This window comes from Oryza glaberrima, chromosome 8 (assembly GCF_000147395.1).
Source record: "Oryza glaberrima chromosome 8, OglaRS2, whole genome shotgun sequence".
Lineage (NCBI taxonomy): Eukaryota > Viridiplantae > Streptophyta > Magnoliopsida > Poales > Poaceae > Oryza > Oryza glaberrima.
Window position 1 is genome coordinate 25,136,371 of NC_068333.1, and position 11,218 is coordinate 25,147,588.

General features: G+C 54.5%; 2 protein-coding genes across 2 annotated transcripts; one reads left to right on the forward strand and one right to left on the reverse strand.

Annotated features, from left to right (window-relative positions):
• Window positions 1–339: 339 nt before the first annotated feature.
• LOC127781701 (ABC transporter B family member 1) lies at window positions 340–6,008 on the forward strand. Its single transcript, XM_052308712.1, has 3 exons — window positions 340–1,747; window positions 1,842–2,376; window positions 3,538–6,008. The coding sequence occupies exons 1-3, from the start codon at window positions 597–599 to the stop codon at window positions 5,881–5,883; spliced, it is 4,032 nt and encodes a 1,343-aa protein (XP_052164672.1). The 5' UTR covers window positions 340–596; the 3' UTR covers window positions 5,884–6,008.
• A 2,423-nt stretch (window positions 6,009–8,431) lies between these two features.
• Window positions 8,432–10,577, reverse strand: LOC127781819 (uncharacterized). The gene is made up of 3 exons (XM_052308879.1): window positions 10,260–10,577; window positions 9,868–9,930; window positions 8,432–8,676 (listed from the first exon to the last, which is right to left on the reverse strand). Exons 1-3 carry the CDS (start codon window positions 10,466–10,468, stop codon window positions 8,574–8,576), a joined length of 375 nt encoding a protein of 124 aa, XP_052164839.1. The 5' UTR covers window positions 10,469–10,577; the 3' UTR covers window positions 8,432–8,573.
• Window positions 10,578–11,218: the final 641 nt, after the last annotated feature.

Here is an 11,218-nt window from a genome sequence, read left to right on the forward strand (position 1 = left end):
GTTTGGATGATTGGTAGTTAGCTCGTGTGAACTCTGAAGCAACAATATGTGAAAGGACCAACTGCAACATCCTGCCTGCCTGCGGATATTATATTACCGTGGAAAGAGAGAGAGAGATTACCGGAGCTCCGGGCGGGTCGGCCGGTGAGGTTGAAGGAGGACACACACACCCGGTAAGAGTATTACTGTGGATAACCACTACTCTACATGAAGGGAAAAAGGGCTGGCTGGTGTAGAACTAGAAGCCGACGAGGTGTGGCCTAGTGGACCAGGCTTGTTGTGCAAGGCCACGTGCCTTTTCTTTTCTATTAGTCCAGTAGTCTCTCTATTTATAAACATGTCGTCCCCTCTTATCACCAGCCATAAGCCATTAGGCAAGGCAATCCTCCTCCTCCTCCTCCTCCTTGCTCACAGTCACAGATGGGAAGAGAGGAATTGAGCAACTCGTCTACTCAAGAATTGGAGGGTTGAGCTAGAATTATTAGGAAGTAGAGCTAGAATTAGAGAAGAGCAGAGCAGCAAGAGATTATTAGTACAGGAACAGGAGAGCAGAGCAGAGTGAGATCGAGCAAGGGCAGGGCGGCGGTAGGCTAGGCATGGAGGAGGAGATAAAGGGCCGCGTCGTCGTCCTCGGCGCCGATGCCGCCGCCGACCCGGAGCTCGAGGCCTTCCATCTTCCCTCCGCCGACCAGCCCCCGCACTCGCACCTCCTCCACCACCACCATTCTCCACAATCCCATCCTCAACCTGATGCACCAGCAGCAGCAGCGCCACCGCCACCTGCTCCCCTTACTCCTCCTCCTAAGTCGCCGCCGCCGCCTCCCCACATCCAAACCACCGACCTTCCACCGCCCAAGCCCCTCCCGCCGGCCCCGCTCCGTCAACTCTTCAGCTTCGCCGACGGCCTCGACTACGTCCTCATGACCCTGGGCACGCTGGGCGCCCTCGTCCACGGCTGCTCCCTCCCGGTCTTCCTCCGCTTCTTCGCCGACCTCGTCGACTCCTTCGGCTCCCACGCCGCCCACCCGGACACCATGCTCCGCCTCGTCGTCAAGTACGCCTTCTACTTCCTCGTCGTCGGCGCCGCCATCTGGGCCTCCTCCTGGGCCGAGATCTCCTGCTGGATGTGGACCGGCGAGCGGCAGTCCACCCGGATGCGCATCCGCTACCTCCACGCCGCCCTCCACCAGGACGTCTCCTTCTTCGACACCGACGTCCGCACCTCCGACGTCATCCACGCCATCAACGCCGACGCTGTCGTCGTCCAGGACGCCATCAGCGAGAAGCTCGGTAACCTCATCCACTACCTCGCCACCTTCGTCTCCGGCTTCGTCGTCGGATTCACCGCCGCCTGGCAGCTCGCCCTCGTCACCCTCGCCGTCGTCCCGCTCATCGCCGTCATCGGCGGCCTCAGCGCCGCCGCGCTCGCCAAGCTCTCCTCCAGGAGCCAGGACGCGCTGTCCGACGCCAGCGGCATCGCGGAGCAGGCGCTGGCGCAGATACGCATCGTGCAGTCGTTCGTGGGCGAGGAGCGGGTGATGCGGGCCTACTCGGCGGCGCTGGCCGTGGCGCAGCGGATCGGCTACCGCTCCGGCTTCGCCAAGGGCATCGGACTGGGCGGCACCTACTTCACCGTCTTCTGCTGCTACGCGCTGCTCCTCTGGTACGGGGGTCACCTCGTCCGACGCGCCCACACCAACGGAGGCCTCGCCATCGCCACCATGTTCTCAGTAATGATAGGCGGCCTGTAAGTAAAGCTTTGTAGTACTCCGTAGCATATACGTACTCCGATTGGCCGGATTGAGAGTAAAAACAAAACAAAAATCCAATCCGATCCGCAGGGCTCTTGGGCAGTCGGCTCCGAGCATGGCGGCGTTCGCCAAGGCGCGGGTGGCGGCGGCGAAGATATTCCGGATGATGGAGCACAAGCCGAGCATGGAGCGGGAGGGCGGGGTGGAGCTGGAGGCGGTGACGGGGCGGGTGGAGCTGCGGGATGTGGAGTTCTCGTACCCGTCGCGGCCAGACGTGGGGATCCTGCGGGGGTTGTCGCTGAGCGTGCCGGCGGGGAAGACGATCGCGCTGGTGGGGAGCTCCGGGTCAGGGAAGAGCACGGTGGTGTCGCTGATCGAGAGGTTCTACGAGCCCAACGCCGGGACCATCCTGCTGGACGGCCACGACCTGAGGGACCTCAACCTGCGGTGGCTGCGCCGCCAGATTGGTCTGGTGAGCCAGGAGCCGGCGCTGTTCGCCACCACCATCCGGGAGAACCTGCTGCTCGGGAGGGACGGCGCCACGCAGGAGGAGTTGGAGGAGGCCGCCAGGGTCGCCAACGCCCACTCCTTCATCGTCAAGCTCCCCGACGCCTACAACACGCAGGCAAGTATTTTGCTGCTTCCGTCAATTTCCTTCGTTTCACTTGTTGTTGTTGTTGTTGTTACTGTTTGTCCTTCCTGTCGCTGCCTCTCCTAACCCTGTGAGACGATGACGATCCACCATGCAACAATGCGTTGTGTTTGTTTGTTAGGCAGGCAGCATGAGCACGAGGAGGCATGCTATGCTATCACATTCACACCACGTCTCTCTGCTGCTTCTCATATCATCTCATCTCCCTCCTTTTTAGTTATAGATAGATAGTACATTAGAGATTACTGTACTCGGAGGGAGAGAGATACTCCTAGATAGAGACAGGGAAAGACATGTTATGTTATTATTACTAGGGCCAGGCGGCAATCAATGGGTTGCTTTCGAGCGCTGTTCCGAGTTGGTGCAAGTAACATGGACGGATTATTGGATCATGCCAAGATTCCTCATCCTCTTCCTCCCCCTTTCAAAAGCACAAACCATGGCACCTGCACGCTCATCACCTTCTTTCGACTTCTCCATCTACAACAGCTACAGTACCTACTACCACTACGGACTAGTACTAGATCAGAAGATGTGACGCCCTTTTGCAGCACCCACTCATCAACTGCACTTGTCCACTCCAGTGCCCACTGCAGCTCATTGCCAAATTTCAAGGAATCCTAAGCTCGGGATATGATTCCATTCCAGCTTGACATTTTGTCAGGAATGTCAGCCCGCTTCTTCCTCCCAATAATCAATCCTTTGTTTTCTTTTCTTTTCTTTTCTTTCCCTCTTGTTTGATGGGGCTCGCCGCTCGCTCATGGAGTCATGAGCTCTTGCCAGGCGGTTTGCTTAATCAAACCTTAACACTCCGGCCCTTACATTAATTATTCTTGCCAGCTGAGTAGCTGACACGCCTGCCTGCTGCATTAGCATTTAGTAACAGGGGGAGTAGTAGTAGGTTAGTTACACAGTAGTGGAGTACTCCAGAATATTGTTGTTCTCGTTCTGCTGCGCACATGACACGGTAGGCAGTAGTATGGCACCCATGAATATGATGCTTTTCTTAACACCATTACTAACTAATTACCTTAACAAGTACAGTAAATTGAATGAGTTGAACACCAAGCAAGAAATTAACGAGTAGTAAGCGAATGTTTAGGCTGACGCAAAAAGCATGGAATGGCAATGCAGGTTGGGGAGCGCGGGCTGCAGTTGTCGGGCGGGCAGAAGCAGCGGATCGCCATCGCGCGCGCCATGCTCCGGAACCCGGCCATCCTGCTGCTGGACGAGGCCACCAGCGCGCTGGACTCGGAGTCGGAGAAGCTGGTGCAGGAGGCGCTGGACCGCTTCATGATCGGGCGCACCACGCTGGTGATCGCGCACCGCCTCTCCACCATCCGCAAGGCCGACCTCGTGGCCGTCCTCCAGGGCGGGGCCATCTCCGAGGTGGGCACGCACGACGAGCTCATGGCCCGCGGGGATGGCACCTACGCCAGGCTCATCCGAATGCAGGAGCAGGCGCACGAGGCCGCGCTCGTCGCCGCTCGCCGGAGCAGCGCGCGACCATCCAGCGCCCGCAACTCCGTCAGCTCGCCCATCATCACGCGTAACTCCTCCTACGGCCGTTCCCCCTACTCCCGCCGCCTCTCCGACGCCGACTTCATCACCGGCCTCGGCCTCGGAGTCGACAGCAAGCAGCAGCAGCAGCAGCACTACTTCCGCGTGCAGGCCAGCTCCTTCTGGCGGCTGGCCAAGATGAACTCGCCCGAGTGGGGGTACGCGCTCGTCGCGTCGCTGGGCTCCATGGTGTGCGGCTCCTTCAGCGCCATCTTCGCCTACGTCCTCAGCGCCGTGCTCAGCGTGTACTACGCCCCCGACGCCGCCTACATGGACCGCCAGATCGCCAAGTACTGCTACCTCCTCATCGGCATGTCCTCCGCCGCCCTGCTCTTCAACACCGTCCAGCACCTCTTCTGGGACACCGTCGGCGAGAACCTCACCAAGCGCGTCCGCGAGAGGATGCTCGCCGCCGTGCTCCGCAACGAGATCGCCTGGTTCGACATGGAGGACAACTCCAGCGCCCGCATCGCCGCCAGGCTGGCGCTGGACGCCCAGAACGTGCGCTCCGCCATCGGCGACCGCATCTCCATCATCGTGCAGAACTCGGCGCTCATGCTGGTGGCCTGCACCGCCGGCTTCGTCCTGCAGTGGCGCCTCGCGCTGGTGCTGCTGGCCGTCTTCCCGCTGGTGGTGGCCGCCACCGTGCTGCAGAAGATGTTCCTCAAGGGGTTCTCGGGCGACCTGGAGCGGGCGCACGCGAGGGCGACGCAGATCGCGGGAGAGGCGGTGGCGAACGTGCGCACCGTGGCGGCGTTCGGGTCGGAGGCGAAGATCGCGGGGCTGTTCGAGGCGAACCTGGCGGGGCCGCTCCGGCGGTGCTTCTGGAAGGGGCAGATCGCCGGGAGCGGGTACGGGGTGGCGCAGTTCCTGCTGTACGCGTCGTACGCGCTGGGGCTGTGGTACGCGGCGTGGCTGGTGAAGCACGGCGTGTCGGACTTCTCCAAGACCATCCGGGTGTTCATGGTGCTGATGGTGTCGGCCAACGGCGCCGCGGAGACGCTGACGCTGGCGCCGGACTTCGTGAAGGGCGGGCGGGCGATGCAGGCGGTGTTCGAGGCGATGGACCGGAGGACAGAGATCGAGCCGGACGACGTGGACGCGGCGGCGGTGCCGGAGCGGCCCCGGGGGGAGGTTGAGCTGAAGCACGTGGACTTCGCGTACCCGTCGCGGCCGGAGGTGCAGGTGTTCCGGGACCTGAGCCTGAGGGCGCGGGCGGGGCGGACGCTGGCGCTGGTGGGGGCGAGCGGGTGCGGCAAGAGCTCGGTGCTGGCGCTGGTGCAGCGCTTCTACGAGCCCAACTCCGGGCGGGTGCTCCTGGACGGCCGGGACCTGCGCAAGTTCAACCTGCGGTCCCTGCGTCGCGCCATGGCGCTGGTGCCGCAGGAGCCCTTCCTTTTCGCGGCCACCATCCACGACAACATCGCGTACGGGCGCGAGGGGGCGACGGAGGCGGAGGTGGTGGAGGCGGCGACGGCGGCCAACGCGCACAAGTTCATATCGGCGCTGCCGGAGGGGTACGGGACGTTGGTCGGGGAGCGCGGGGTGCAGCTGTCGGGCGGGCAGCGCCAGCGGATCGCCATCGCGCGGGCACTGGTGAAGCAGGCGCCCATCCTGCTGCTGGACGAGGCCACCAGCGCGCTGGACGCCGAGTCGGAGCGGAGCGTGCAGGAGGCGCTCGCCTCCTCCTCTGGCTCCGGCCGCACCACCATCGTGGTGGCCCACCGTCTGGCCACCGTCCGCAACGCCCACACCATCGCCGTCATCGACGACGGCAAGGTGGCGGAGCAGGGCTCGCACTCCCACCTGCTCAACCACCACCCCGATGGCTGCTACGCGCGCATGCTGCAGCTCCAGCGCCTCTCCCACTCCCACGTTGCGCCGGGCCCCTCCTCCTCAACAACAACACACGGCACCTAGTATTCGTTTTGATACAACAACATGTTCTTTTGCTGTGTGTTCTTGCTGCTGCTGCTGCTAGATGTTCTAAGAATGAATTAATGAAATGAATTACTATACTGCTAGCTAGCTAGCTCATGATACTACTACTACTGTGTCCATCGATGGATCATTTTAGCTCGATTCTTCGATTAGTTTGTCCGGAAATCAAGGACCAGCACAAAAGCAGCATGCTCAGTTCGATTAGTTGAGGATGATTGATACACCACCACCGCTGCTGCTGGAGTAGTATAATATTACTCCATTACCAAGTCAATTCGATCAGCAGGTATGACCCGGGATTTAGGGCTTCCTTGTCACTACTACTAGTACAACATTCAGAGTAGTCGTAGGAGTAGGAGTATCATTCGTTCACACTCCAAAGTCCAAAGTAACAGTGTTTTGCAGGCAAGGGATAGGGAGGGAGGGAGGCAGAATTGCAGAAATTCTGGACCCTCCAAAGTTTGACTTGGAAGGACTATCACATGCACATGCAGGCATAATGTTGACGTCTTGTTGTTGCTTGCACATGACATGATCGTTTCCGTCGTGTGCCCCAACACCGACTGCTCGCTCGCTCGCTCGCTGCATGGTCCCTCCCCCTCCCCTCCGGACGGACAAAGCAGTATGGGGGCCTCTTCTATTTCTATTTCATGGATGAACCAAATCCAAATGGCACTGTCAAATCTAAGCCACCATATTTAGTGCTGTCGAAAACTCATGTGCCCCATACTACACTGACACTGCTCTACTCCTACACCTCTCCTCTGTAGAGGTGAGTCCATGGCGAGTCTCCTCTTCTCTTTCTGCGATGGGGTACCTACCACTGCCACTACCACTACCATCAGCAGGGCCAGTGTCAGTGTGTGTGTCTGTACTACTGTACTACCAGTACTGGAGTAGTACTCCGTAGGAGTACTCCGGTAGTAGAGCAGGGCGCGTGTTTGTGTATCTGGTCTGACGAGCAATGAGCACAAGTGTGGGCGAAGGAGCTCAAGTCACCACCCTAGTCTTTGTGGGGTTGGCCATGTCAATTGGCGCAAGGCGAGCTTGTGGATGCTGTCAGAAACAAGGCAAAAGAGAGATCTGAAACAAGTGGCACACCCTAAACAAACTGCAACTGGATCAGTGAGTGGTAGTGTATCAGCCAGCCATTGCTTTGCTTGGCATCAAAGATAGATTGCCATGCTCCTGCCCCTGCTGCTGCTAATCATCCAGGGCGCCTCGATCCGAAAGGACAGCCATGGAATCATTAGTCCTTTTTCTCTCTTCCACAATCCACAGCCGGCCCGGGCGGGCGGCTGGCATGTGTTGTGTTTGTGTCGATTGGAGAACAAGAGCAGCAACTGCACAACAAGATGATGAGCATGGATGGTGTTGTGGTGGGGTTGAGCGAGCGCGTGACAGGTTTTGGCCCCTTGCTCTTAATTTTCTTTTCAGCATCTGGATGGATTCTGGAGATCCAAATCCAATCCAACTCATCGCCAATCACCAGGGGAAGGGAGACGGGGGAGTCAGCTCATGGGGCTTCATTCTAGCACTTATAACTTATTACTCCTACTACGTGTAGTACTTTATTACAGTACATGATTGGGAGCATGAAAGTGAAAGAAAGATAAGGAGTATAGGCAGGACAATTGCACAACTGGCGATGATGCAAACCAATTGATTTCGCTAGCTTAGCTTGGCCCCCCGGCATGCATGCATGCATGTCCAACACCTAGCATAGTAGAGTAGTAAGTAGTATATGCATCTTGACGCCCGCACACAAACAAGGAGCGTGCGTGCATTGCATCGCTATGTCCTCTATAGCTGCTATTATGACAAAAGCTGCATCATCAAAGGCATCTTTCTACTCATTTCATCTCCATCATTCACCTTCTCGCCCTTTCTATGCAATGCAGACTTCCATTCCAACAAGCCAACAGCCCAGGTCAGGTGACCATCACGCACTTGCGATCAACAAGTAGATTAGATAAGGAGGAACATTTGTCAACATTGACAGCCCTCTTGATTAATATGGCACCGCCTATTCCTTTTCAACTCGTCCTTACACCAAACCAAAACACACTACTAGTAGTTGCCAGTAACACGTGACGGTGCAACCTAATACATGCTAAAATGCATATTACAGCTGCATAAAGCCCCAGGCGACACCATCAACATGGCCTAGAGACTCAGTGGGGAGACATGACCAGGTCATGGAAGGGTAGATCCAGAATGAGCAAAAGATCATATGGGGCGTGAAAAACAGATCAACACACCTGTAAAGGCACAATCTATATTTATGTGGCCAATACTCTGGGCCTATATGTAGTTTACCTATGCCATACAATGCTCATTGCTGGTAGTCCCTACAGGCATAAGGCAGCCATAGCATGTGAGGCAAAGCGCATCCATCAACGCCCCTTGCCTTTGGTAGCTTGTGCTCAAGCCAATGCCAATAAACCAATAAGACGTTTTGATCCCAAGCACTGACTGAGGTAACTGATATTCAATCAGAAGCGAGACAAAATGAGGCAGGCAAAACAGAGTAACCCTTGGCTTCTTAAAAGTAAATTCTTGGACCAACAGACACCATCAACTCAACTCCATTAACTACTAAGCAGAGCAAGTACATACGTACGGCAGTGACAAAAACATATGAGTAAAAACCAGGAACAAGAAGAGGTTCACATGGACATGAGCTTCAGGCCATTGTCAGGCATCCCCATTCCAGCAGCAAGCTCTGCATCAAGTTGAGTATGTGGGGCTGGCCCTGACATTTGCTTGATCCTACAAGTATCGCAAAGTCATTATTAGATATAGCATAGTAGATTGAACCGTATCACTTTGCACAAAGAAAGAAATGTTTCTGTAGCACATACTCCCTCTGGTTTCACAATTCTTGATGTTTTGTGTAAGGCTGAGGTCAAGCTTTTATAACTTTAATAGTATTTGGTTTAAAGCCACTAGAACAACATATATAGATTTTTCTTAAAATTACTATAATAAAAGTAAAAATGTATTTATTTAGTGTATATATTATAATAGAAAATCATAGTCTAGGATATATTTTGGAGACTGTGTCATTGTTCAAAACGTCAAGAATTATGGAACCGGAGGGGATAATTAACTAGTATTTTAACTTTCAAGCTCAAAGTTACAGAGCTGAAGACCAACTATCTACACTGATGTAGTGATATATACGATGTAATTATAAGTACTTTTGAATACGGATCTAATAAATTTAATTGTGTCACAAAACATTATATCCTAATAGAGTAATTGTTAGTCAAAGTCTTGTCCTAACAAAACAAATATTTTGAAACCGAAGGAGTAATAGATAGGTACAGCGAAGTAGATTGAACAACTTCAGTAGATTAAGCTGCATAGTAGTACCACAACAGAGACCTTTTCTATACCACATAATTATTAAGCTGGTGTTTTAACTTTCAAGCTCAAAGTTATAGAACTGAAGACCATCTAGCTACACGGATATAAATGATATGTACTAGCTGCATCCAAAACAAAAGGACTTTCGTCTTCTGTAAAATTTGTCAAAAGTTGGTACTTGCAGCTTGTTACATTATATGCTCTAGGCAATTGCGTTTACCAAACAACAAAAAATTGTTGCTGAACAACAAAACGTGTGCATGTATACATTATTGAAACAAAGTACTATCTCGTCAAAACTGTAGAAGACAACCTAGAGCAGAATATTTTTTCTGTTTAGCTCCAATGTCATGAAATGCAATAAGGAATAGAGATGCTTGTGACCATAAAATTTAAGAAGTTAGTATGTTTTCAGTAACCATGATGGAGGTAATATATATTGACACCCTACAATGTCATGACACCATATAATATATATTAGCTCCATGACATGCAGTGCAGTAAGGGTCTGTGATGCTGGAATGTGGCAGGTTACCAATATGTATTCTTCTTAGAAGAGAGATTTAAAAGTAGCAAGGACAAGGCGATCACCTTTTCTTGTGGCGCTTTGAGCGGTAGTGCTCCTCCTTGACACTCTCACTTGCAAAGTAGCGACTGCAGGCGACAACCAACATAGCAAGCATGCATTATATGATTGGTATCAGAAATAAACGGCGAGAGTTGAACATATTATTTGATTGATAAGGGTTGCAGGCATTGCAAGAATCAACGAGACTAAATTATTGGTTTATCACAGGAGTTACAGTTCAATTCAATTAAAGGCAGCGTGCAAACTACGAGAATCAGTGGTTATATTCGACGTGTAAATGTTCGTCAATATATATATATAGAGAGAGTTCGTTGCAGGAAGCAAAGGCGTATTCCTAGTTGGAGATTCGATATAAAGGGGGGCAGAGCAGGGACAGTAGAGAGGGGGCACATACTCGCAGTGGAGGCAGTAGAACTGTCCCATACCGGGGAGGTCCTCGTCGACGGGGAGCTGGGTAGCGTCGGCGTCCTTGCCGGCGTCGGCGAGCTTGACCAGCTCGTCGTAGACGGCGTCGTCGGCCTTGACGAGGAACTTGCCTCGGCGGGCCGTCTTGTGCGAGAGGCGGCGCTTCTTGACCTTGCGGTGCGGGCACTTGCCTCCCATCTGAGCGGCGGAGGCGGAGGCGGCGGCGGCGGGGAGGGGGAGCAGCAAACCCTAGACCCGGAGAAGAGGGGCGGAGGAAGACGAAGGAGTCGAATGACCAAGTAATAAAGCCCAACTACATAGTCCAGTACATAACACTCTTGTCTTGTGACAACAATGGGAAGCCCATCAGGCCCATGATGAAGTAATGCACGACGGCAGCCACTTAGACCTAGACTTGGGCAGCACAAAAGTACACCGAAGGTCCCTCAACTTGTCATCAAAGATACAAAATCATCCCCAACCGTAAAACAAGATAATATGGCATCCCTCAACTCACAAAACCATTCATTTTAAGTCCTTATGTGGTTTTGACCCCGGTTTTATCCGACATGACGGCTAAGTCAGCGTGAGACCAACATGTGCCCCATGTGTTGGGATGCCAAGGCAGCACACTCTCTCTTCCCCTCCTCTCCCTCCCCCCCTCTCTCTCTCTCTCACACACGCACACATTTCTCCTCTCAAGGAGCACGGCTGGTAGGGGAGGAGTGCTGGCATGGTGGGCGCGCCGGCGAGGAAGGAGCGCGGTTGAGAGGAGGGCAAGCGTGATGGGCGACGGTCGGCGACGCGGAGCACGATGACGACTCGGGGCCCCTCCCATTAGCCCTATCCCTGCCACCGATCGCCCATCGCGCCCCCCGCCTCTCTGCTCTGCATGCGCCTGTAGCCGCCGATGACGACGAGGCCGAGCGGCGCGGAGTCATCGGCGCC

What these genes read in the sequence shown, in the direction of transcription:
- LOC127781701 (XM_052308712.1), top strand. Translation starts at nt 597, where the DNA reads ATGGAGGAGGAGATAAAGGGCCGCGTCGTCGTCCTCGGCGCCGATGCC. An exon ending in TCAGTAATGATAGGCGGCCT is followed by an intron (nt 1,748 to 1,841) that starts GTAAGTAAAGCT and finishes TCCGATCCGCAG; the next exon opens with GGCTCTTGGGCAGTCGGCTC. An exon ending in CCGACGCCTACAACACGCAG is followed by an intron (nt 2,377 to 3,537) that starts GCAAGTATTTTG and finishes ATGGCAATGCAG; the next exon opens with GTTGGGGAGCGCGGGCTGCA.
- LOC127781819 (XM_052308879.1), bottom strand. Translation starts at nt 10,468, where the DNA reads ATGGGAGGCAAGTGCCCGCACCGCAAGGTCAAGAAGCGCCGCCTCTCG. An exon ending in TTCTACTGCCTCCACTGCGA is followed by an intron (nt 9,931 to 10,259) that starts GTATGTGCCCCC and finishes TGTCGCCTGCAG; the next exon opens with TCGCTACTTTGCAAGTGAGA. An exon ending in TCAAAGCGCCACAAGAAAAG is followed by an intron (nt 8,677 to 9,867) that starts GTGATCGCCTTG and finishes CGATACTTGTAG; the next exon opens with GATCAAGCAAATGTCAGGGC.